The sequence below is a fragment of the Macrotis lagotis genome, chromosome 2 (assembly GCF_037893015.1).
Source record: "Macrotis lagotis isolate mMagLag1 chromosome 2, bilby.v1.9.chrom.fasta, whole genome shotgun sequence".
NCBI classification, from domain to species: Eukaryota; Metazoa; Chordata; class Mammalia; order Peramelemorphia; family Peramelidae; genus Macrotis; species Macrotis lagotis.
Window position 1 is genome coordinate 314,350,835 of NC_133659.1, and position 25,376 is coordinate 314,376,210.

Consider the following 25,376-nt stretch of genomic DNA (forward strand, 5'->3'; position numbering starts at 1 on the left):
TGGCCTTGGGCAAGTCACAACCCCACTGCCTTGTAAAATTCTAAAAAAAAAAAAAAAAAAGTAGTGACTTGGTCTAGACACTTATTAGCTATGCAACCCTGGGCAAGTCATTCCACCCTATCTGTCTCCATTTCCTCTTCAGTAAAATGAGCTGGAGAAGGAAAATGGCAAACCACTCCAGTATCTTTACTAAGAAAACCCCAGAAGGGGTCACAGAGAGAGCCAAGACAAAAGTAAAAGTGACTAAAAACCAACAAAAGTTGTTTTAGAGACAGAGAATGAGCAGTTGAGGGTATCAGAAAAGATTTCATTAAAAGAAGGTTGAAGCTTAAGGATTTTAAAATTAAACAAAAGAATTTGTTGGGTCATTTTTTTTAAATTCTAGAGGCAACAGGAGCCAATGGAATTTATTGAGCAGTGACATGGTCCAATCTGAAAAATAGGAAAATTATGGGGCAGCTAGTGGCACAGTGGACAAAGCACCGGCCCTGGAGTCAGGAGTACCTGGGTTCAAATCTGGTCTCAGAAACTTAATAATTACCTAGCTGTGTGGCCTTGGGCAAGCCACTTAACCCCATTTGCTTGCAAAAGTCTAAAAAAAAATAGGAACACTTTTTTATGAATGTGGAGGTTAGACTGGAGTAGGAGGAATATGAGGCAGGGAGACCCCTTAACAGACCACTGCAAAACTCTCAGAAGGAACTGATGGTAGCCTGACTAAACTGGCCCTTATGTGAAGAGTGGTCAGAGGCAAGAGCTGTGGAGGTGGGACAACTGGCATGGAGAGATGGGGTAAAAAAAAAAGGATGAGTCAATGAAAATATCAAGAAGAGGAACCAGAGAGATGGAAAGGATGGTGGTGGCCTTCCATTAGAAATAAAAAAGTTGGTAAAAGGGGTAGCATCATAAGAAAAAGATTTAGGTAAAAGTTTTGCTTTGGATATTTTGTGGTTGAAATGTCATAGAAAAATCTTTTTGAGGAGTTCTATTTTCCCATTTCACAGATAATGAAACCTGGATTCCAGAGATAACTGCCTCGCCAAGGGTAAGACAATCGATAATGCCTGAGGAATGATACAAACACAGATATTATTGATTGACTCTACTATTCTACACTTTTCTTCACAAAATAAACATAATAAAATCTTAAATAATAATTTCCAGAGTAGTATATTGCTTTGTATATAAAGAAACCAAAAAATAGAAGAAAAATCAAATAAGGAGTATAATTATTATTAATGTCTAATTTTCACATTTTATTCTAGTCCCTGAGTCTATATTCTTATAGTAGACTAAAACAAATGATTAATGTTATTCTCTTCCATTTCTAGGTCTGAATAGCAGAGTTGAATGTGTTCTTTACTGTCTGAAGGTAGTCGGTTCAACATCTACAGTAAAAAGAGTGTGATAAGAGATGCAATCCTTTTGTCATCACAAAACCTGGCCATAGAGGTCCCAGTCATTAGCCTCATGGATGTGGTGGAATGAGACAGTTGTTTGCATTAAGTAACATGGCTTTAAAATTCTATTTATCTGAACTATACTGTCCACAGGAAACTATGAACCTTCATCAAAACAAATATGACCTGAAAGTGGGCCATGAAGAACAGAACTTTCTGCCACTATAACATTATACATTTACCTGTGTGTGGGCAAAATGAGTCTTAACATATATGAAGAACATAAGAAAAGTATATGAAACTCTGGGATTCTCTCATATACAACTTGTCTGTGTTGTTACAAAGTCACATAGCTTATCAAAATTTCCTTTTGACCTTCCTTCTGCCTCTTTCAATGAGCATTCAATAAATCCTTTTTTCTTTTCTTCTCTTTTTGCTACCCTCTCCCTCTTTCCCCTTCACCCTCCTATACACACACCAGTATTGGGAAAAAACTAAAAACAAACAAACAAACCCCTTTCCAACAATTATGCAAGGCCAAGGAAATCAAGTTCCCTTCAGCTGATTCTATTGTATATATTGAATTCATCCTTTCTTTATAGGAGGGGCTTTACCATCAGTCCTGCCCCGCCCAAAGGGTTGAATTCAAGTAGACACAACCCTACAACCTGGAAAGTTTCAGTTTCTCTTCTATATAATGAGAAGGTTGAGTTAAAAATGAGCTGTAAAATACGATTCAGCTTGAAACGGCTATGAGGCTATGCTCTGCCTGTCTTACACACAAAAGCTATTTTTAATTTAGGGTATGTGGTTTGTTTTTGTTTTCTGAGGAAGAATGGTGGGGCACAGTGAGAAAGCAATGGATGACTGATAGTAATAATAAAAACTTTTGGACATGTTCAGATTAATTTTATTTCCATTTCTTCAGGAAAGATCTAAAGATCTAAAAGCTAATCCAAACTGTGGATCTTAAGATCTGGTCCTGTTAAGCCTCAGTGGTTGCAGCACAAAGGCTGCAGACAGGGAGAAGGATTCTCAAACTTTATTCTACATTTCTTAATCCATCTATACCAGCAATACCCAAATGCCATCTGGGTTTTTTGGTATTAGAAGGAGCAAATTCTCAAAATGTTTAATGGGCGATTTGTGTGTGTGTGTGTGTGTGTGTGTGTGTGTGTGTTAATCCTTCACATTCACATATTTGACCCTCAAAATAGCTTTATAAAGAATCTAAAAAACATTACTGCCATTTTACCAAGGAAGAAACTAAGTCACTGAATGCAGTAATTTGCCCAAGCTTATATATCTGTGACTCAAACTTGGATTTTTTGCCTTCAAAGTTCAGAGCTCTTTCCTTCTTATGTCCTTGCTTCTAATGATAGCTTAGGTGTGTGTGCTGAATGTGGAAAATGTTCTCTGCGTACATCACAATAAAAGAAAACTGGACCTTCCACATCATCATCATCAAATCATCCAAAATTTTCTAAATATGTGATGCTTAAAAACAAGAGAGATTCTGAATGAAAGTGCTCAGAGAGACTTGAGTTTCCACCATAATTTTTGGTTTAAATTTTCTGAAATATTTTTAAATTAAAAAAATTGTTTTTAATGAATTCATTTAATAAATGAATACCATATTTTAATTCTTTTTTTTAGGTTTTTGCAAGGCAAATGGGGTTAAGTGGCTTGTCCAAGGCCACACAGATAGGTAATTATTAAGTGTCTGAGGCCGGATTTGAACTCAGGTCCTCTTGACTCCAGAGCCAGTGCTCTATCCACTGCACCACCTAGCCACCCCCATATTTTAATTCTTTGTGACTCAGCAAGCTACATGAGAAATTTGTGTAAAACTCATCATATAATAAATGTTTACTTAATTAAATAATTAGCCATATCCAAACCACATGTTTGAATAAGGGTACATTTCAAAACAGTCTACTTCTAAAACAGCATTCGTTAATTTAATTATGTCTTAGTTATGTCTCTGTCTATAATGAAGTTATATTTAAATGATGTTCTTTTATCTATAATCAAGCTGCCCAATACTACTCTGCATGTGTCTACCAGACGTCACAGAAGGCAATTTATATTTTTGAGCCCTGGCTCAGGCATTCCCAATTTCAATTTAATGTTTTTATCCTACATAGAAGAAAAAGGAAAGCCTCAACAGCTACCTTCAAAACAGCAAATATAACTTTGAAAGAGAAATAGAGCCACAGGCATTATAAGGAAGGTGGAAAAAATATAGGTAGCTGAAGTTATAAAAAGAATTCTACACGAGCTAGTTATAAATACTCACACTGAATATGGATCAGTGTATAAAATTAACAAAAGAATTTTTAAAGATATACTGATACATTTGTTTCATCTTTTTAAGAATGTTCTATAGGCACTGGCGATGCATAGCAACAGTCTACCTCCTGAATCATACCAAGCCCAAACACATCTTCAGATCAATCATTCAGGTTTTCTTTTCAGCCAATCTGAGTATGCAGGACAAGATCACAGCTTGGGAAGGTTACTGGGTGTTGTTCAATACCCAGGAATGCTGCCTTTGGGACTCCAGATTTAAAGTTAGCAGAGTCACAAGCTAAGCAGAGCTCATACTTCATCTCTATTAAGCCAACAGTCTATTCTGGGTCTTTTTCAATTAAAAAAAACAAACAAACCAGAGTTTCCTGGGCAGGAGAAAGGCAGAGTTAAATTCAGTTAGCAGTAGAGTAGAGGACAGATTAGAATGGGGGAAAAACTTGAGGCAGGGAGACCCTCAGCAGGTTATCTTAATAGTCCTGGTGACTGGAAAGCAGACCCGAATAGTGGACAAGCATGTGAGAAAGTCAATAGGTGACTCTGAGGGAGGTTGGGCACTTAGGGTAAGAAAGATGGAGGAGAGGATGACTCTGATGTGGCAAAAACCCATATGTAGAAATAATGGTTGTGCCCTCGACAGAATTATTCCAAGTTAGGAAGAGGGGTGAGTTTGGAAGGAAAAGATCATTCGTTCTATTTTTTGAAAGGTTTGAGTTTGAGGTGTTTAAAAGATATGAATTTTGAAATGAAGGGGAGGGGGAGGAGAGGACAGCTTGTAATATGGGACTGGCACTCAGAAGAGAGATGAGGGCTACATATACACTTCTGGACATCGTCAACATGCAGATGGTCATAGAATACTTAAAGGTTGATTGATCTTAGAGGTTGTAAGTCTCAAAGTTAAGTGTAAAAATGAAAACATGAGGAAATCTTAGAGGAAACCAAGGTAGGGGAGAAAGGGTATTAACCTAATAAAGAAATTATTTCTTCAGAGCATTCCAATATTTGTAAAAATTTACCTTAAAATAACATAAAATTTCTAATAAAAGTATGAAAAGACTGATTCATACTGTCCATTGTCTTTCCATGCCAGATAAATCATTCCAAACAATGAAAAAAAATATGCACTAAGATGATCAAGACTAAGGACAATGAATCTGTTGCCAATCTTGACAACAAAATAAAACAGCTTTCCATTTCTTAAATTTATATAAGTAAAGGACTCAATATAGCCCAAAAAACTCTATCAAGTAAGTCAATTCTTAAAATAAATGTGTTTGAAATTTATTCATTTAGGTAAATGTTTTTAAAAATTCTGAGATCTGTTAATTTTATTAGAATTATTATTCCAGTGGCAACAATGCACTTTTTTTCCTTCTGAAATGCATAATTTATTTCTAATTCAAATGAAACAGGCACAGTCTGGATCAGTTAAGGTAAAATCATGTCACAGAAGGGAAAAAAAAGTAGAGAAGGAGGCAATAAAGGAAAAGGCGTCCTCCCAGACCACTTAAATTACTAACTTCCATGAAGGCGATTTCAGCCTTAGCCCTTAATAAGTTCATGAAGAAGATGCGGAATTTCACTGTTAAGAAACGCAGAAATGAGGAGAAGACATTGAAACGGTGCCAGGAGAGGAGCTGTTCCTTTCCGGGGCTCTTGACACACTGTCATGAGGCCCTCTGTCTTTCCTGGCTCTCTTGGGGGCCGGCAAAGCTTTTCCATTTTTTGCAGCAGCCTACTTGGCTCAGTTCCTCCCCCCTCAATCTAGCTCAGAAGAAAGCAGCTGTTTAGAGGTGGATGTGAATGCTAAGAGAAGATGAGAGGGCCTGGAAGAAAAACTGGGATATGGAGCAAACGAGACTGTTTGTTGTCTTGGGCCAAAGGACCATAAAAGAAGCAATTATCTAAATGACTTGTGATTTTATCAATGTGGGATGCCTGGCTTTTCCTCCCAAGAGTCCTACAAGCTCCACAGAAAAGCCCGGCAATCCCTGGATGCTGGGAGGGCACAACCAAGCCTCTCTCTCACGCAGGAACTGACAAAGGAGGCCGAGCTAACAAAGAAAGCGGAGTGCAGTTTCTGGCAGTCTCCTGTACAATGAAGTTAGGGGTTCAGGCACACTGAGCGTCACTGGGCATGACGGTATCTTTAATAAATGTTAACATAAACCAGTTACCGGATCAGTGACTTTCAGCCCAAAGCGAACTAAATGTCTGAGCATAAGAACATTAGCTCCTGGGAGGCTCTTGAGTCAAAGATGTCAAAGAAAACCTCAACTTCTCATTATCTATATTGTACTGAATTTTTATTTATTTTGTTACACATTTCCCAATTACATGGCCCACTGGGCAGACCACAAGAGCAGAAATCTTTCACAATACTCTTTAACAGCCCCACAGGCTATAGGTGAACACATCCATTGCCCGGGAGTTCAGTACCTAACAAGACAGAGTCTAACATTTTTAGACATCTCTAATACTTAGGAAGTTTCTTCTTATGTTGAACTGGAATCTGCTTCCTGGTCACTTCTAATAGGTCCTAGATCTGCCTTCAGATCAATACAAATCTCAAAAGTCTCAGCCTGCTTCCAGCCTCTCAATCGATCAGACAAGAAATAACTCTGGGTCAAGCGACCAGAAAAACAAGCAAATTCTTGTATTCAAGGAACTTTCTTTCTATTAGGGAAATAAATTTAGGATGGATGGGGAGCACAATCAGAAAGGGACTACATGAGAAGATTTTTTTCTTTTAGTTAAACTCTTAGATCCTAAGCAGGAACTTGTTTTGGACCTTAGAAGTCATAGAAAATTCCTGAAGTGAACTGGAAAGGGCTACTCATACCTGGGTTTTCAGAAAAATCACAATCAATTCAATGATGAAACTCAATAGTGAATGGATAAAAGTAAAAAGGTAAAATCCTAAGGAAAGGAGACTATTATGGAAAACTACTGTAATAATATGTAACTATTGTTAAAGAGGTGATCACATGGAGGCATAAAAGTAGGGGGGAAGAGTAGGGGGAAAAAATGGGATGTTGAAGAGGTATAACTGGAAAAAACCTGGTTATGAGTCAAACAGAGAAGAAGGGTAAATTTGTGAAGTAAAAATGAGTTAGCTCCATTTTGGACATATTAAGGTTGAAAGGCCAATAGCACAAGCTATTCCAATGCCCAGTATCTTGGAAATTGGTGATGGAGGACTGGAGTGGCATATATAAATTTAAGAGCCATCCATATATAAATGTTCATTAAACCCATATAAGCCAATGAGATCACAAAAAAGAGAGAGAAAAGTTAAAAAGTTCTCAAAGCCATATGACAGACTTTCAAATATTAAAAAATTATCATGTTATTTCCATGTTTCTCTAGATGGAACAGTCTTTCCTCATTCCACAGGGTTTCCAGGCAACTCACTACTCCGACTTCTTTTGTATTGCTACAGTTTGTGAATGGCCCTCTTAATTGTGCCAAGAATCCAACACAATAACCCATACATACTCAGTCCAGGCAAGGTACAGTGGGACAATTATTTCTTGTGATCTGGACACTATAGTTCTATTATGCAGCCTGAAATTACATTAGCTTTTTGGGGGGGAGCCCTGTCACACTGCTGCCTCACAATGGGCAAACAGTCATCTAAAGCCCTTTTTTCTCTTTAACTACTAAGCCAGACCTAGCCTCATCCCTCACCTAGGACAGGTGATTCTTCTCCCCCCATCCCCCCCAAAGTTAAATGCAAAACTTCATCATTTCCTATTAATATGGACCTTTTTAATTTTGATTAATAAGTGTGATCATTAGCATTCTATAGTATTTTATTCTTTACAAAGAGCTTTCCTTACCATCAATACAACACAATTAACATGAGGGTCACATCACATCCCTCAAAAATTAAGAGTTTAATGCTCTGTAACACACCACAAATCTCTCTCTATCCTGTCACCTTCTTCAAAGGGAAGTCAGAAATAAAGGTTTCTCTCTGACATTTTTATTTATTTATTTATTTTGGGTTTTGCAGGAATATGGGATTAAGTGACTTGCCCATGGTCCCACAGCTAAGCAAGTCTCTCTCATTTGACCATTTTCTCTTTTTTTCTCTTGTTCAAGACACTTCCTGTCCATTATGAATGGTTTTTTGGTTTCACTTTATCACTCGTGGCCAAGCAAATCAAGTGCTCTGATGTGGTATTGAGAACACATGTGTTCAAACTTGGCCTCTGGCACTTACTAGACAAAAATGAGCCGAAGGAGTAGAAAACCCATTGTGCAAATGAGACCAGATGGTAGGTTAGTAATAAGCATATTTAGATGGATTCTAATCCAGGTCTGGGTGCCTGGAGGATGCCACACCACTGACCTTGAATATGAACTTGCAAGGCCACCTAAGGATGAAGTAATCGGTTACACTTGCTTCAAATCTCCCTCCAGACCCTTCAAACAACAGTGACCCCAACCACAACAGGGGAGCCCAGGAAGTTAGCTTACAATATCTAACATTATTAGGCACATTCTTCTAGTAACCTTGGAATTCTCTGAGGAAGCTCTGCTGGGAGCTTCATGCAATCAGCAGGTTGTGAACAGAACTATAAGACATTTGTGATCCCTTCCATTTGAATACTGCTCTCTCCTTTATTTCTTTTAAATTTATATATTTGGTCAATCAGTCTCCCAATCTCAACTTTTTTTTTTAGCTTTTTGCAAAGCAATAGGATTAAATAGCTTGCCCAAGGCCACACAGCTAGGTAATTACTAAGTGTCTGAGGCTGAACTCAGGTACTCCTGACTCCAGGGCCGGTGCTCTATTCACTGTGCCACCTAGCCGCCCCTCAATCTCAACTTCTTAAAAATTCATCTTATATGCCACTTCCACACATCTTTCTATGTGACATCAGATCTAAAGTTGTTAAAGACCAAATATAATGAGGTTTCGCATCACTATGTATAAGAAGAGATCATTAAAAAAGCTACTAACATGACTATCTCATTTGCACATTCACTTTCCTCTTTCCAGTTAGCAATTATAAATGCTCTTGAAGTGAACCAGCTTTCTTGGGTCTCATATTAAGCTTTTTTTCAACTTTATTTTCCAAATCATTAGTTTTGCTGTTTTCTGAATTAATACTGCTTGGCAATCTTCTGTCATCTAACTCCATGATGTTTCAGAACTTAGCTCTGCCAAGGGGTCTTACTAAGTAACCCAAGTCTCTTTCATTACTTCAAAACAGGAAAAAAAATGTATCAAATAAAATAAAGTAACAAAAAGGGATTTTCTTTCTTGCCTTCTCAAAGGGTGAGGAGGGAGAGAATTTGAAATGGAAAATAAAATCATTTTTTAAAAAATGAAGGAAAAGAAAATCTTAAAAGGAAACCCATTAAGAGAATTCAGGGAAGCCTGGAGGGATTTTTGCATGAACTGAGTGAGATGAGCAGAACCAGAAAAACACTGTATACCCTAACAGCAACATGGGATGATGATCAACCTTGATGGACTCGCTCATTCCACCAGTGCAACAATCAGGGACAATTTGGGGCTGTCTGCAATGGAGAATACCATCTGTATCCAGAGAAAGAACGTGGAGTTTGAACAAAGACCAAGGACTATTACCTTAAATTTAGAAAAAAAAACTGTTATCTTACTGTCTGATCTTGCTATCTCTTATACTTTTGTTTCTTCCTTAAGGATATGATTTCTCTCTCATCACACTCAATTTGAATCAATGCATACCATGAAAACAATGTAAAGACTGACAAATTGTCTTCAGTGGTGGGTAGGGGGAGGAAAGGAAGATTAGGGAGAAAAATTGTAAAACTCAAAAAACGAAATCTTTAATTAAAAAAGAAAATTAAAAAATTAAAAAAAGAAAACCCATCAAAAGGAATCTGTATCACAGAAGAGGCCCCAAATAATGAATATAAGAAATATACAAAAGGAAAATAAGAAATCAATAAAACTGGACCAATAGTCAAGAGAATAAATTTAGAAGAAATCTCCAAAGTGTTCCAGAAACTCATTAAGAAACAAAGTTCAGGCATGCACCTGACAATCAACTGCCCAACAGAGTGGGGCAGCTAGATGGCGCAGTGGGTAGAGCATCAGCTCTGGAGTCAGGAGTACCTGAGTTCAAATCTGGTCTCAGACACTTAATAATTACCTAGCTGTGTGGCCTTGGGCAAGCCACTTAACCCCACTGCCTTGCAAAAAAAAAAAAAAACTTATGAAAAATAGAAGAAAAAGACCAGAGAATGACAGACTAGCACAGTTGATTCTGAGGAATGTAATAATGTAAAACTACTCCAAATTAAAAAAAAAAACAAAAAACAGAAATTCAATTCAGTCAAGTATACCAAACATTTGTGAAGCATCTACAGTGTGTTAGAACACTGGAAGTACAAAGACAAAACCAAAAAGCTCATGTACTGAAAAAACCTATCTTATTTATCTAAACCCGAAGTCATATATAGCTAGAATAATCTCTGGAAATAAATCACCCCCAGGGAAGCTAGGTAGCATAGTTGATAGAGCACCAGCCCTGGAAACAGGAGGACCAGAGTTCAAATTTGACCTGAAACACTTAATAACTGCCTAGCTAATTGCCTAGTTTAATAATTGACCTTGGGCAAGTCACTTAACCCCACTGCCTTGCAAAAACAAACAAAAGGATCTTATCATTTAAAGCAGAATATTCTTATAGGTTTTGATATGGACAGGGGAAGGGTAACTTCTATGCAAAAGTATAGGAATTGAGATTAATTTAATTCAAGCAAAGCAGACTATTATCTAATGCTGATAAAAATAAAAACAGAAATGAAATGATTTCATGGAGGAAAAATCAAACTTAAGAATTGTAATCTTATATGTTAATGGTCTGAATTCATCCATAAAATGAAAATAAGCTTAAAAATCAATCAGAAGATAAAATCCAACGATAATTCTTTATCTTTTTTAAACATGCCAAACTCTGATAGAGCAACCATCCCTAAACTAAACTAGTGTTTTCCTTTCCTGATCTATCTTGCAAACTGTTGACCTGAACAGTATTTTATGATTTACAAAAGCTTACTAAATTTGATCTTCAAATTAGTACTATGAGCAGTACTAGGGGCTGTTATTATTCCTACTTTATAAGAGCAATTCCCTAATTGATAAATAATCAAAGAATATGAATCTTTTCTTTTGAGAGGAAGAAATGGAAGATATCAATAGTTATATGAAAAAAATTCTAAATCACTAACAACTAGATGAAATTCAAATTAAAAACGACTACCTCACATCCATCAGATTGACAAAGCTACCACCACAACAAAAATGTCAAAAGTTGTATATGCTGTGAGAAAATAGCTATATTGATGCATTGCAGGTAGAGCTGTAAAATGGTCCAGTTATTCTGGAAAGCAATTTGGAAATATAATCACAAAGCTATTAAACTGTCTAATACTTTGGCCCAATGATATTACTAGATCTATATCAAAAGATATCAAAGAAAAGGACCCAAGCACACAAAATATTTTACAGTATCTTCCTTTTCCTGGTGACAAAGGATTGGAGACTAAGAGTTATCAATTAAGTGGGAAATGGCTGAACAAGTTAAATATATGTATGGAAAGGAAAGCTAGGAAAGCTATTGTAGGAAATGAAATGGGGAAAAATGTCTTTAAATTTTAAAATTAAACAGACTTGCAAAGAAAATTTTTTTAAAAGTAAAGAAAAAGAAATGATGGGAATAGTTTGAGAAAAACATGAACTATATTAAACTGAGTTGATATTGAGTGAAATGAGACAAAGTAGACTAACAAGGGACACAATAATAACAATAGTGTAAAAACAAACAACTTTGATAGACTTAGGAACTCTGATCAACAAAGTAGGAATGCAGCTGATAGAAGAGTCTTTTGCTTGACTATACATACATCTAACAAGTTTCATTTTTCTTGCTTTCTCGGGGGTTATGGGAAGGGAAAGGTGGGAGAGAATTAGAACCTGAAAATAAAATAAAATTGAATTTTAGAAAATCATTCCTATATTGCAGATGAGAAAACCAGTCCCAGAGAAGTGAAGAGACAAGACTCAACTTGTCCACAGTCATAAATGTGTCAAGACAGGATTTATATCCAGATTTTTCTTTACTCTATTGACCAAATCACGTTACTTCTCATATATAAAAGGATATTATAGACCTAGAGACTAAAAAATGTTATCCTAAATAACGAGAGAATCAAAGACCAAATCACAGAAATTAAAATTACTAATTTCCTAAAAGGTAGTAAACCTGTATCAAGTAGCACAGTGTAGATAAAGTGCTGGCTCTGGAGTCAGGAGCACCTGAGTTCAAATCAAGTCTCAGACACTAACTAGCTATATGACTCTGAGCAAGTTACTTCATCCTCATTTGTAAAATGAGCTGAACAAGAAAATGGCAAACCACTCCAGTGTCTTTGCCAAGAAAGCCTCAAATGGGGTCAATAAAGAGTCAGAAACAATCAAAAATAACAACCAAAAAAACTTATATTCCTGTATGGTATTATTAAAAAAAGAGAAGAAACTGAATAATTTAAAAAAACATAAGATTTTGCTAATGAACAAATTCTGAAAAAGCACTGCCCTTAGCTGCTTCTCTATCAGATAGGATCAAGTGCTTTAAGAATTATTTCTACAGTCTTTGGTCTTATTTAAATCAATTAACCACTGATAGAAATGGTAATATTATTCTCCTTTAAAAAAAATCTTGTTTTATATTGATAACAAAAATTAATTTAAAAACATATTTACCATTATCTTTGCTACTGTTTTCTTCAATTGTCATTTGTTCAGCCAGCTCAGAAAGCGATTCATCAATGGTTTGGCTGCCTCGAAGCGTGAGGGATAGTCTTCTCTTAAACTTTTTCATTCTACCAATTTATAGTCTGGCTTGGAAAAGCCTAAAAAAAGAAAAAAGAATGTAAGTTAAAACCACGATTACTTCGTTATTTAGGAAATATTATCCCCACCCCCCCAATCACTGATTCACTGGAAATCTTTAGAAATTGGGATATAAAGTAATCTTACTTTAAATAAGATAATACATTTAAATTTTCGCTCTGAGAATTATACTTACCTAAAAAAAAAAACATCAGAATGCTAACTCATAGTAAAAAATGAAAATGATCAGTGTGTAGTCATTCAGCAACTTTGGAAAAAAACAATACATGGAATGTTTTGATGTGTTTGCATGACAATTTCAAAATTCTAGAGAAGTTCGGGGTAGGGGTAATATGAGGGAGTGGGGAGTTGTCAACATTTTGAAAACAAGTAACTGAAGAAAAGTTCAAAAAGGTAATGTAGCAGATCTAGAAGAGTCAATGATAAATGGACTGAATTATAAATTTCACATTTTTCCAAATTTCCAACTTTAAGAAGGCATGAATGGGACAGAAAGATTATCAAGTTTGGTTATTTATTTATCCTGATTTTTCCTCTCATCAATCAGATGAGTCAAGAGATCTGAGTGACTGAATAATTGTAGAATAAAATATTCTAGAGGCAGTTTTCATAGACTCATTTAAACACCATACATGTTTTAGTTTAATCAGTTTTTGATATCACCTCATATGACATCACCACATATGGTATCACCTTGCCATGACATTGGCTAAAATGACAAAAGAGGAAAGTAACAAATGCTAGAGATGATGTGGGAGAAGAGGTTTATTATTGATGGCATAAGACACTAAACAGTTTTATCTTGAGTTGTATCTTTTTTGGTAATCTTTTTTTTAAAAATAATAATAATAATAATAGTAATAATAATAAATAGTCTTTTTTCCTATCTTCAACGTCAAACTGTTGGTTTTCACTTTTGGTTGTTACAAGTAAACTTGCCTCTAAGTTATAAATAAACTTGTCCCTTAAAATCAGACTTTAAAATCCATATGATTTTTTAAAGGGACTCCTGAATTCATCTACTTAAAACCCTATCCAAATCTTGTATTCTAGATATGAAAGCAGACATCTCATGTCCAAATGACGATGCTCAGGTCATGAATAACATCAATCTCCAGGTATTTTAAATGTATCTATACAGTACATTATACAGTATATTTCCCAATATCCTTTTTCCAAATATATAAAACTATTTTTGCTCATTTAGAGATATTATTATTGAATAGTGGTAACAGAAGAGCTGAATCAAACTATTTCAATAGTATCTCTAAATAAGAAATAAGAAATACCCATAGGAAGAAACAATCTACCCACCCCCACAAGTCTGTTTCCACTTACAATTCAACTCAAAACAGAATGTAGGTTTAATAATACATTAAATAATGCATATAGATGCTATGAATCATCTGTAATTTTTCTTATACCTACCCTAAAGACATTAGATACCCATTTTGACCTAAACTTCTGTAAACGCAATTGGCTTTATGCAAACTTTTTTTTAACTGGAACAAATTAAACATTTAACATGTCGTAGCAGTAATGATGATATGTGTTAGTAGTAACTTAACTGTTTAAAGAAATGCCTATCGGGACGGTTAGACTGCACAGTGGATAGAGGACTGGCCCTGAAGTCAGAGGGACCTGAGTTCAAATCCAACCTCAGACACTTAATGTTTAAACTAGCTGTGTGATCTTGGGCAAGTCACTTAACCCCAGTCTTGCAAAAACCAAAAATAAAAAAACAAAATGATAAAAAGAAATAAAAGAAATGATTCATTTCACTAACCAGATTATTCAAGTACTGTGAAAGAAATACATTTTAAATAAGAATGATACAGAAATTAGATTATCTTTTGATAACAATGCCACACAAGTCAAATCATCTATTTTCCTTCAAGTTTTTAAGAGTTATACTAAGACCTTGGAAGGAGGGGAATTCTGGAATAGAAAGAATTGGTTCTTCAGGACCTGTTCTCTGGCCCCAGAGGCATGAAGAGGAAAGGGAAGTAGATTGTTTAATAAAGAAGAAGAATTGGAATGAGAACAGTATCCTGCTTATAACAAGGTAAGTATCAAGCCTAGTAGAGTCTTAAACTTTAGCAGAACAGATTTCAAAGACTTTAGAGAAAGTACATGCTATTCCAAAGGAAAAGATAAAATAAATGGAGCCACAGAACAGCATATAATGTATTTTTCCAAGCTTTTCAATAACACAATTTTTTTGAGAAGGAACCTCAAATATATGTACATTTGTTTATAAGTTATGTACATATACTATTGTATTAACAAACACATGTTGCCTAAAACATTCATGAGAAGAAATTTAAGGAAATAAAAGATGTAAAATGTTTTAAAATGTCTTTTATTAACAGTAAAAATATCATTTTGTTCTCACTAAAATATAAATGATAATATTTTAGCCTGATATTATTTTGAAAGTTTATGTTTAAAGGGGAATAAGGAAAGCTAATACTATTGATAGTGATTATTCAGGTAATTTCATCCATGTCCCTAGCCAAGAAGGACAATTTTTTTTAAGATCATATTTACTGAAAGCTGCAAGCTCTACCAACCAAGTAACAGTTTGTCATAGTCACTGAACCCAACTGCATTTCTGCAGGAGAGGAAACACTGTTTATCTGGATGTAGACACATCACACACAATGCAAAAACATCAAGCAAAAGTGAATCTGATTTCAACTCAGTCACAAGTTTTTCCTTTAAATTCATTCCTTTGCCTTCACGGAGTTCTGCTTTCTAATAGGATCAATCCCTTAATTTCACATTTGGCCAATGCAGTCATGATTTACAGGAGGTGAGGAACATTTTGACTGAAGTGAAGAATGAAGAATGAAGAATGAAGAAAAGGGGGAATAATCTATGGTAAGGCTTCAATGGCAGCTTAGGACCAAGTTTGACAGAAGTTTCTAGTGTGTTCTATAGTGGACCCCAAATAAGGCACTCCCTCACCAACTGAGACCTTGGAAGGAGGGGAATTCTGGAATAGGGAGAGTTGGTTCTTCAGGGCCTGGTCTCTGGTCCCAGAGGCATGAAGAGGAAAGGGAAGTAGATTTTTTAATAAAGGAGTGAAGAATTAGAATGAGAACAGTATCCTGCTTATAACAAGCTAAGTATCAAGCCTAGTAGTCTTAAACTTTAGCAGAACAGATTTCAAAGACTTTAGACAAAGACACACAGGATCCCTAGGTCCAGGCAGTTTTTCAAATGTATCAAATATTTAAATTATTTATTAACTATCTACTGTGTGCAGAGTATTGTACAAGGTACTGGGAGAGCTTACAAAGTCCTGTTTAAAGTCTAAGAAGCGATGACAACATGCAATTGGCCATAATACAGCCATGTAGGTGCCACTGGAGGAGAGCAAAACAAACTATGTTTGAGAGGAATGAAAACATCACGAGGAGAGAGACAGGCCAAAAAGGGAAATGATTCTCTCAAGTAAAACACTAATGATCATCACAAATGACTTTAAAATGGATAGATGGCATGCTTATTATACCATTAAACTGTTAGGGCAAAGAACATAATGAATGGCAGAACCAGCAAACAGACATAAAGAAAATCTTGATAGAAATGAATGATATGGTATGGTATATCAAGAAAAAGAAATTTAATAAAGGATAAATCTTAAGTCCTAAACTTACGCTCAAAGAAATCAACTATATACAAGGTCATGGACGAAGGGAATATAATCAATAAATAGTTTACATAGAAAAAACTTGTCTTAGTCAACTGCAAATTCAATATCATGACATGGCAGTTATAAAAAACAAATACAATTAGGAGAGATGCCAAAAAGCACATCAAAGAGAACACCCACAAAAACCCTACAATAGCTCCTTATTCTGACATGAGCACCACCCTGACTCTCAATTCTCTAAGAATAATGAAGAACAAATTCTACCAAAGCAGAGCACACTCTACTGAAGAACAAATGCTCTATGGGCAGGTGCAGTCAAGTCAAGTCAAGTCAAGTCAAGTCAAGTCAAGAAGCAAAAAAGGCAGTAGCAGCTATGTGATACAATGCATAAAGCTCTGGCCCTGGAGTCAGGAGGAACTGAGTTCAAATCTGACCTCAAACACTTGACACTTACTAGCTGTTTGACCCTAAGCAAGTCATTTAACCCCATTGTCTCGAAACCCTCAACCCCATTCCAAAAAAGAAGCAAAAGAGCAGCATCTCCACACATTAGTGCTATGCTATGCATCAGGGATACAAAGAAACACAAAAACATCCAATTCAAATTGTCCAGGAACTATGAGTCCAAAGGGAGAGACAGCATGCAAACAACTATGAACAAAGGAAACCTAAGCTGAGAATGAGAAATCATCTCAAAGAGAAGGTATGGGAAGAAAGCCAGGGAAGGAAGGGGACAAAGAAAAGAAGCCATTCCAGGAATAGTAGAAAGTCAATGAGAATCTTGTTACTGGACTGAAGAATATAATATGTGGTGGGATCGAGAGAGGTAGAAGACTAGAAAGGGACCAGGTAATAGAGTCAAACAGAATATTTTAATATGTGATCATTAATATAACAGGGAGCCACTGGAGTCTACTGAATAGAAGTGACATGGTCAGGTTTGGTTCAAGATCAATATAACTAACCATGCTGATGTTAAAAAAAAAAGTAATTTATTATATATAAAAGAAAGCTCTTCACAACCTGCTGACCACCAAGTCATAGGAATTTATGAGGACCACACCCTATGGCATGGAGGGATTGTGATCTAGAATGATGAAGGAAAAAACTAAACTGATAAAATTATAGAAGCATTTGAAATATACAATCTCTGTCCAAAGACCAAGCTAAAATATCAAAAATAAACCAAATCTATATTGACATTCTTTCCATAAATTAAATAAAAGATACAAAGTGTAGAGAACAGGGGGGACAACTCACTGTTTCTCTTCAGAGAGATAAAGGAATTTTGGGATCATCACATGCCCAAAGACAATAAAAATCATCTCATCCTGCAGTTTTCATCTTTAGAGTAACTAGGCTACCATAAATAAAACTGAAGTTTACATGCCAACATCTGTTACTAAGTGGAAAAAATAGAGAATTTTCATAAAGAACCTCAAAACTAACAATATATATCCTGGAAACCGCATGACTAATGTAAGGTGGACATATGGGACATGAATGCTATATTAAAAAAAGTTTGGGAAGATGTTTAAAAAATGAATAGTTTATAGACCACTCAGAAGTCTTTACATCTATATGCCACAAATATTATTTTCTTCAAAAGCTGGAATATCCTAGATGTGGCAAAAACTGAGCAATGTGATCAAAATTAGTCTGACAGATTCTCAGAAAGGAAATGAGTTTGCAACATAGAAGTTATTTCAGAAGCAACTGCAAAATTGAGAGTACTGACTGGTCAGAGTAAAGGTTAATATCAATAACAGATAAGGCTACCAACAATGAATAGCAACTCCAACAAGATCTAAACAATCTGCTCACACCAAAAAGAAAAAGGAAAAGGAAAGGAAAAGGAAATTGAATTATAGTCATTAACTATCACTACTTCTAAAATAAACTTAACCTAGGCATAACAGTCATCAATAAGAAGTCAGAAACTACCTCAACCAACAAATACTAGCTCTTGGCCAGGCAGAGAACTATGGTGAACAAAGTTAACACTGATTTAACATCTAATCCATCTAAAAAGCATCTAGAAGGGCAATGTAAGGTTAAGAACAGAATTATTTCCAAAGACAATGAACAGTCAGAAAAAGTAAGGGTAGTCTGCAGTCTCCCTTTCATTGATGATTTGGGCAGGAAAACATAAGAAATGTTCAGGTCAAAGTTCTGAACTAAAGATACTGATTTTAGACCTACCAACAAAGGAAAGGTTAGTTCAAAGTCTGAGAAATGGATGAGTTCTCCAAGGGATAAAATGAACAAAAATTTGGAAACTGAACCTTGGACAAGGCTCACAGTTATGAAACAAGAAAAGGGGATTAGAAAATCCAAACTAGGCTATCTTAGAAACCAAGGAGAAGAAACCTAAAGAGCCAGTGGTCAACTTGGTCAAAGTCAGCCAGAAGAATAAGATAAAGAGAAACTGTTTCTGAATATATCACAAAGAAGCCTTTGAGAGATGAGGTGTACAGAATGGTGGAAACAAATGGAAGAAACAGATTGCATGGAGTTATGAAGACTGTGCATGGTGATGAAAGAGGAAATAAAATTATTCTCTATTTTTTTGGTGGGAGTGGGATAGTGGGCTATGACTATAGACTTCCAGACAATTTCAGGGTGTATAAATCATTTTTAGAGGAAAGGGGCTGCATATCTAAGGGAGGGTAAAGGTGGCAGAGAAAACTGCCTAGATGAAAATACTAAATGAAAATAAAAATCTAGCTAGTCCACAAACTTATTCAGTAATTCTAAAATTTCTACCTTATTTTGGTAACACTCTGTGGGAAGGCAGATGATAATATGTTTACTGAGAAGGAGGGAAAAAGGATTGTGTATGTGCAAATGAGAGGGAACTTTCAATTTCATCTTTTAGATGCCATATAAAATAGCATCTTTAACTTCATTTACCAAGATGCAAAACATTTTAGCTGCATTAAAAGAAAAAAGGATATAACTTTTTTTTTCTTACACTTGGAGGTGCTATATTTGTACCTTAGTTTTCTCTTCATCACTTCAACGCAACTTTTCATTTCAGTTCAAGTGTTAAGAAGCAATATTCAATTCAGGATTCATTTCAGAAGAAGTCCTTTGGAAAATCCAGGAAGGAGAATGAAGGCCAAGTTCAACAAGCCTAAACCACAAGAGAATGGTTCTCTGTTCAAACGGGACACACCAACTAACCCAATCCCTTACCCTCTGTGAGTCTACTAACCTTAGTTCTATTTAAAAAAAAAATTATTGACTATATAACAGGATAACCTGCATAATCTAAAGCCACATGCTGTTTAACTGAAAGCATTTCAATTTGAAAATAGCACACACACACACACACACACACACACACACAGCTAAATTTTGACCTTTGTCATTTTGTGATCTGAAAATATTGGGGCCTCAAAAGGTCAGGGGTAATGTGAACTAAAGGAAAGAGAAGAGGATTTAGAATGAAGGCTTCTTTGTTCCAACACTGGTTCTCCTACTGCCTACCTAGGTGACCAGAGGTGGGCAAATCACAATTTCTTTGAGCCTCAAAGGTGGGAGGAGCTAGTCAACATTACCAGTAAGGTCTCTTCTAAATCTTAGAATCCTCTAAATTTAAATGTTTCCTATTTGTGAAAAGAGTTTTGGTTTTCATTTTTTCCCTCTGTGATGGTTAGGAAGAGCAGGAAGGGTTAGAGGAAAATAAATTATTTTCAGTTCACTAAATAAAATAAAAATGAATTACAAAAACAAATCAAAGTTCAAATGCTTATGATACACATTAAATAAACACATCTGCTAACTGCAGGAGATCAAATGTTCAATGAGTCTTTCACTAGAGGCTTAAACAAAGAGTGACACAGCTCAGAAGAAGAGTAAAAGTCCAAAGTTCAACAGTAAGCACCCACAGTGTGGTCTACATTATATTTGATAGGTCTTGTAGTCTTGTGACATTTGATAGGTCTTTGAATGAAAGGCAATAACCTGGAAGGGCATTAGAGAAAATTTCAGCACTTCTGCCATGCCTATTAATCATGAAAGAAAAGAAAGCATAGGTAATCAAAATACAGCATATAGTTTTAGGACCAATTCAGACTAGCATGTTCTCCTCAAGTAACTATCTCAGGGCTCCATCCTAGGCACCCAGAGGCAGTTACTTGCCTAAAAAATAGACTTAAAGTGCCCAAGACAGCCCTGGGCTCCAGTTATCTCAACTCAAAGGATGGGGGGAGGGGTTGGGGTGCTAGAACAAAATTACTACAAAATCAAGGGGCTGGGGGTGGGGGGGAGACGTTAGAAAATATAAGATACCTAATATCAAAAATTGGTCAAGAGAACATTTAAGAAGCAACAGGCTCCTTGAAAGTCATTATTTTTTAATCATTTGAAAAAGAAAGTTGCTTTAGTGTTAGTAGAACTAAAGGGCCATCTTGGACAAATGACCTCCATCTAAGGTTTATGGTAAATTCTAGAGAATAAAACTTTATATCTAACCTTAAAAAAATAGTCCAAGGGCAAAGTGAAGATGGAAAGAATCCTGAAACAAAGTCCTAAAAAAGGCCAAGTCCTCAAATCCAGAGCTCCTACTTCAAAGGAAAAATCCTGCCAGTCTCTAGAAAGAAGCTGTTCAAGTCCCAAAGAAGTTCCGGCAGGATGACACAATCCCTGGAAGCTCCCATGTGGAATATGATGTTTCAAAAGGCTCTAGGAGAGATGGGCATATGGATAGAATTAACTTATCCTGAAAAGCCAAATAGAATCCCCTTCTAAAGGACAAAGGGACCTTAAATGGAATAAAGAAACTTCTAGGGTTTTCGGATAAGAACAGAATCAAGTAGGATGTTTGAAAAGCAAACACAAGTGCTCAGAGAAACCAGGAAAGGCAAACTTATTTGTGTTACTAGAAGGAGCTGTACTAACATGTGTTAACATTCTAATGGGAAAAAGAAGTATATGCCTGCAGAGCCTTATGGTCTTTAAAGGATACTGGATAAATTAAAAAAAAAGAGAGAGAAAGTGAGGACTTGGGAAAAGATCCCTCTGTTCTGAAGACTTGAAAAAGGCAAAGAAAAAAGTGTTGGTAAAAGTAAACAGAATGTATTAGTGTAGACAGAAGGAAGAAGAGATGAAGAGCAAGAGGAAAACAAACAGAAAGGGGTATTAGTAGTCTTAGAAAACTAATCTAAAGTCCAAGACAAGAAAGAAGCTGGGGAATCAGACAAAACTTTTTGAAGTAGGTAACATCTTGAAGGAAAGAAAGGATTTTAAGTGATGAAAATGGAACAGAATTCATTCCAGGTCTAAGGGGTTGTCACTACTCAAGACAAGGCAATAATAAGGGACAAAACTGCCTAGAATATGGGTACCTGGAGGGGGGAGTTGTGAAGGCAAAACTGGAAAAGATGCACCCTTGAGCAGGGTTTTTTTTTGGGGGGGGGCAGAATAGCAGGCTTAATTAAATTAGGACTCTGTAGCTTCCTTGAGGCATAAAACAACTTAAAATGAGGAGCCACTGACATTTTTTTAAATGGGGATATCATAAGATCAGGGTCAAAGCAACAGAGACAGAGCTGGAAGGAGTCTGAGACTATCTAATGCAAACTTTTTCTGCAAGGGAAGAAAACCATGGTCCAGTTACAGAGAGTGACTTGCAACTGTCACTCATAAAAAAAAGCAGAGCCAGAATTCAAACTTCCAAGCTCACAGTCTGAAACTAAGGCTCTTTTCTCTGCAAGATGCTGCCTTACATAGAGAGTCAACAGAAGGCCTGATGCCCTGTACTACAAGAGAGGAGGTTCTACCCAACTTCATTTCCTATTCCCACTCCTCATTACCTTTGCATTAGAAGATTTTTCAGGAAGAGACTGAAAGAAGAAGTGGTGGTCCTTGGCTTAGAACAAAGCCTCAGATCAGTCTCAATTCTTCAACACAAGAAGTTATAGTGAAGCCCCTTACTACAGTAATATTTTCTCTATTTTAATAATTCCAGAAAAGTTGTGGAAATGAACTCAGAGAAGTTGAGAAAATGTTATTTGAATGAAAAGGTTTTCACTCAATTGGACAGTGAAGCCTAATTTATTTAATTATAAATGATCTAAGTATCCAGGTAATTCTCAAAAATTATTCCAAAATCTGCAGATTTACAAATATTAAGAAAATAAGGTAGTCTTTTTTCTTCATCATTCACATATGATCCACAAGGAAAGAGGAAGAAAATAAAAAAGAGGTTGATGATTATTAAAAGAAGATTCAATAGGGGACACCTCAGCAATAGACATGTATTTATATATCACCAGACATTGTGAAGTTAGTTACAAAGGAAAGTCAGAGTGAGTCTTTTCCTCAACATCAGTAAACTACTGTTACTAAATTTTGCACATTTAATTTATAACATTAATAAATAATAGATGCTGTTCTTTTTCATTTTTGAAATTTACCTAAACCAGTTAGAACTTGAGATTCAAACTCATGCCCCTTCCCCATTGTAACTTTTTTTCTTTTTACAAGGTAGTGGGGTTAAGTGTGCCCAAGGCCACATAGCTAGGTAATTATTAAGTGACTGAGACTGAATTTGAACTCAGGTCCTCCTGACTCCAGGGCCAGTGCTCTATTATGCCACATAGCCACCCCTGTAACTTTTCCAGTCATTCTTCCTCAAAAATTAGGAGCCCTCACATTCACCAGGAAATTCTAAGTCACTACTCCATACTACAAAGCAGATGGAAACTGGAAAGAGCAAAACAAATACATGTTTCTGGAGCAAAATACTTAAGACATGCAGATTTGGTTATCTATCCATGGTTAACTAAACAAGAGGTCAAATGTTTGTTATTAAAGTGTTTGAGCACACTCCTGGTTCCAGACCAGTCCACAAAGCAGAATGTAGGAAATGGATTAAGGGGTACAGACAAAAATGGTTTAGAAGGGAAGAAAAAGGTCTTTAAAGATAGAGGTACTATCTGAGCTGGGACTTAAAGAACAAGATAAGCAAAAACAATGAGGAAAGTTCCAGGCACATTTAAGGAAAAGGTCCCAGCAGTGCACTAATAAAAGAAAAAGGCAGAGTTAGTAAGGCTAGGAAGACAAACAGGATAGATGGGGGAAAATATTACTTGGATTTTATTGATTTGCTTAGTCTCTCCAAATTTTGGGAGACTTCAACAAGTAACATTCCTTTTCTATTTTTTAGAGCAAGGATTTGATTATATAATGTGAGCACAGTATTATAAACCAAGTTAAAAATCAAGTGCTAACACACACTACTTAATAAACAGAACTGAAAGATGTAAATCATTTAATAGTCATTTCAGAAATGACTACTTATTGGGGCTAATTCTGAGGAAGGTCAAAATTTTTCATTTCAGGCCCATATGGAAAATTCCCTCTCAAGTTATATCTACTCTGAAATCTTGGGGTCTTCCCATGATTTTATATTTTCTAAGCTGAGTATTATCATTTTGAGTAGATAAATGAATGAACTGTGGAAAATATGACAGGCTTCTAATTTATTCTACTATTAGTTTTGTAATAAAGTAAAATTATTCTAATGGCTCTAGTCAAATGCTTTAGACCTTTTCTAGTCTGGACTAAGTCAAACTACTGCAATTCTACCTTACTTCAAACATTTGGTAGAGATAAAGAATTTGTAAGACTAGGATGTTAGCAATGGGAAGGACCTTATCTTCAAAATACTCTGGTTTAGGGGCAGCTAGGTGGTGCAGTGGGTAGAACACAGGCCCTGGAGTCAGGAGGACCTGAGTTCAAATGCAGCCTCAGACACTTAATAATGACCTAGCTGTGTGGCCTTGGGCAAGCCACTTAACCCCATTGCCTTGCAAAAACTAAAATAACAACAACAACAACAACAATAATCTGGTTTACTCTCTTCATTTTAAAAATAAAGACACCTGGAGGTCAGAAATATATCCAAAAGTCATACTAGTTGACAGGACTCACAACTAAGACGTCAAGCTCTTTAACCAGTTCTTTCCAACCTACTACATCATCATTCCTCCAAAATTCTCCTTTGATGTTACAATGGAAAAGTAATTTACCTAGAGTTGTGTACTGTTCAGTGAATATGATTCCCATAACTTTTTAGGTTAAGACTAAAATGAAAAATGTTAAAGGAAAGGAATATATAACCAAATCCACTTAAAAAATATAAGATAAGGAAGCTTAGAAAAGTGATATGGGTATTATTTAATCAAACAAATCCTTATCCCTGCCCTTCAATAAAAATCAATACTGCTCTCTTCTAAAACTTTGAAGAAACCTACAAGTAATGTAGGTTTAAAAAAAAAATCTCATCTTTAGGCCTACATATTTATATACCTCTAACTACACAATTATTTCTTTGTAAAAGGAAACAAAGAGGGGCAGGCAGATGGTGCAGTGAGTAGACTATGGACCCTGGAGTCAGGAGGACCTGAGTTCAAATCCAGCGTCAGACACTTAATAATTACCTAGCTGTGTGACCTTGGATAAGTTACTTAACCTCATTGCCTTGCCCCACCTCCAAAAAAAAAAAGAGAATGAGGGGTGATTCTAGCCTCTGAATTACACTGAAGGAAGAAATAAAAATAAGAATTCCAATCTCTCCCTTAGGACGACACTAACTCAAATATATGTGTACTCTATAATCTATCTTCCCTAATATATTAAGATCTAGCTTCAAAATCAGCATTCAAAAATAGGCACTTAAATACTATTTAGTCACAAATCAGACTCTCCCTTCCAAGATGTTTCCCTGTGATATATGCAAACTTCACATAGTCATCAGCCAGAAGCCAAGACTTGACTTGGCCCACTCCAGATCGCCATTTCTGATTTTGTTGCTCTCTTAAATGAAAATTATGCTTCAACCCAATTCGGCACAGATTTCAAGTTGGACAGGCCTAATTAATTACAATTACAATCTAAAAAAGAACTAAAAGATGTTCATGGACTCTCAGAACAGTAACGAGTCAGATGGCTTTTCACCTGATGAGTCCATTGGGCCTTGGGAAAGCATGATTTTCAGTTTTCTGTTTTAATCTGCAAATTTGTCAGCCTTGCCTTTTCTTCATTTTACTGTTGAGGTACCATAGGGGCCTCATAA

General features: G+C 35.9%; 1 protein-coding gene and 1 long non-coding RNA gene across 16 annotated transcripts in view; one reads left to right on the forward strand and one right to left on the reverse strand.

Annotated features, from left to right (window-relative positions):
- CDK17 (cyclin dependent kinase 17) overlaps window positions 1–25,376 on the reverse strand; it is a 166,764-nt gene that overhangs the window by 91,323 nt on the left and 50,065 nt on the right. For 14 of the 15 annotated variants that reach the window (XR_012476257.1, XR_012476255.1, XR_012476261.1 and 11 more), the window contains exon 2: window positions 12,481–12,629. Coding sequence is in view for 3 of the 15 variants with exons in the window: in XM_074226624.1 (XP_074082725.1) it covers window positions 12,481–12,598 (118 nt within the window). In the remaining 12 variants the exon portion in view is untranslated. Of the gene's footprint in view, window positions 1–12,480; window positions 12,630–19,288; window positions 19,428–25,376 lie in introns of all 15 variants that reach the window. The other variant, XR_012476256.1, reaches the window with a different exon arrangement.
- On the forward strand, window positions 12,955–19,971 carry LOC141515231 (uncharacterized). The gene is made up of 4 exons (XR_012476268.1): window positions 12,955–13,023; window positions 13,684–13,748; window positions 14,529–14,695; window positions 19,332–19,971. It is a non-coding gene; the product is annotated as an uncharacterized LOC141515231 (long non-coding RNA).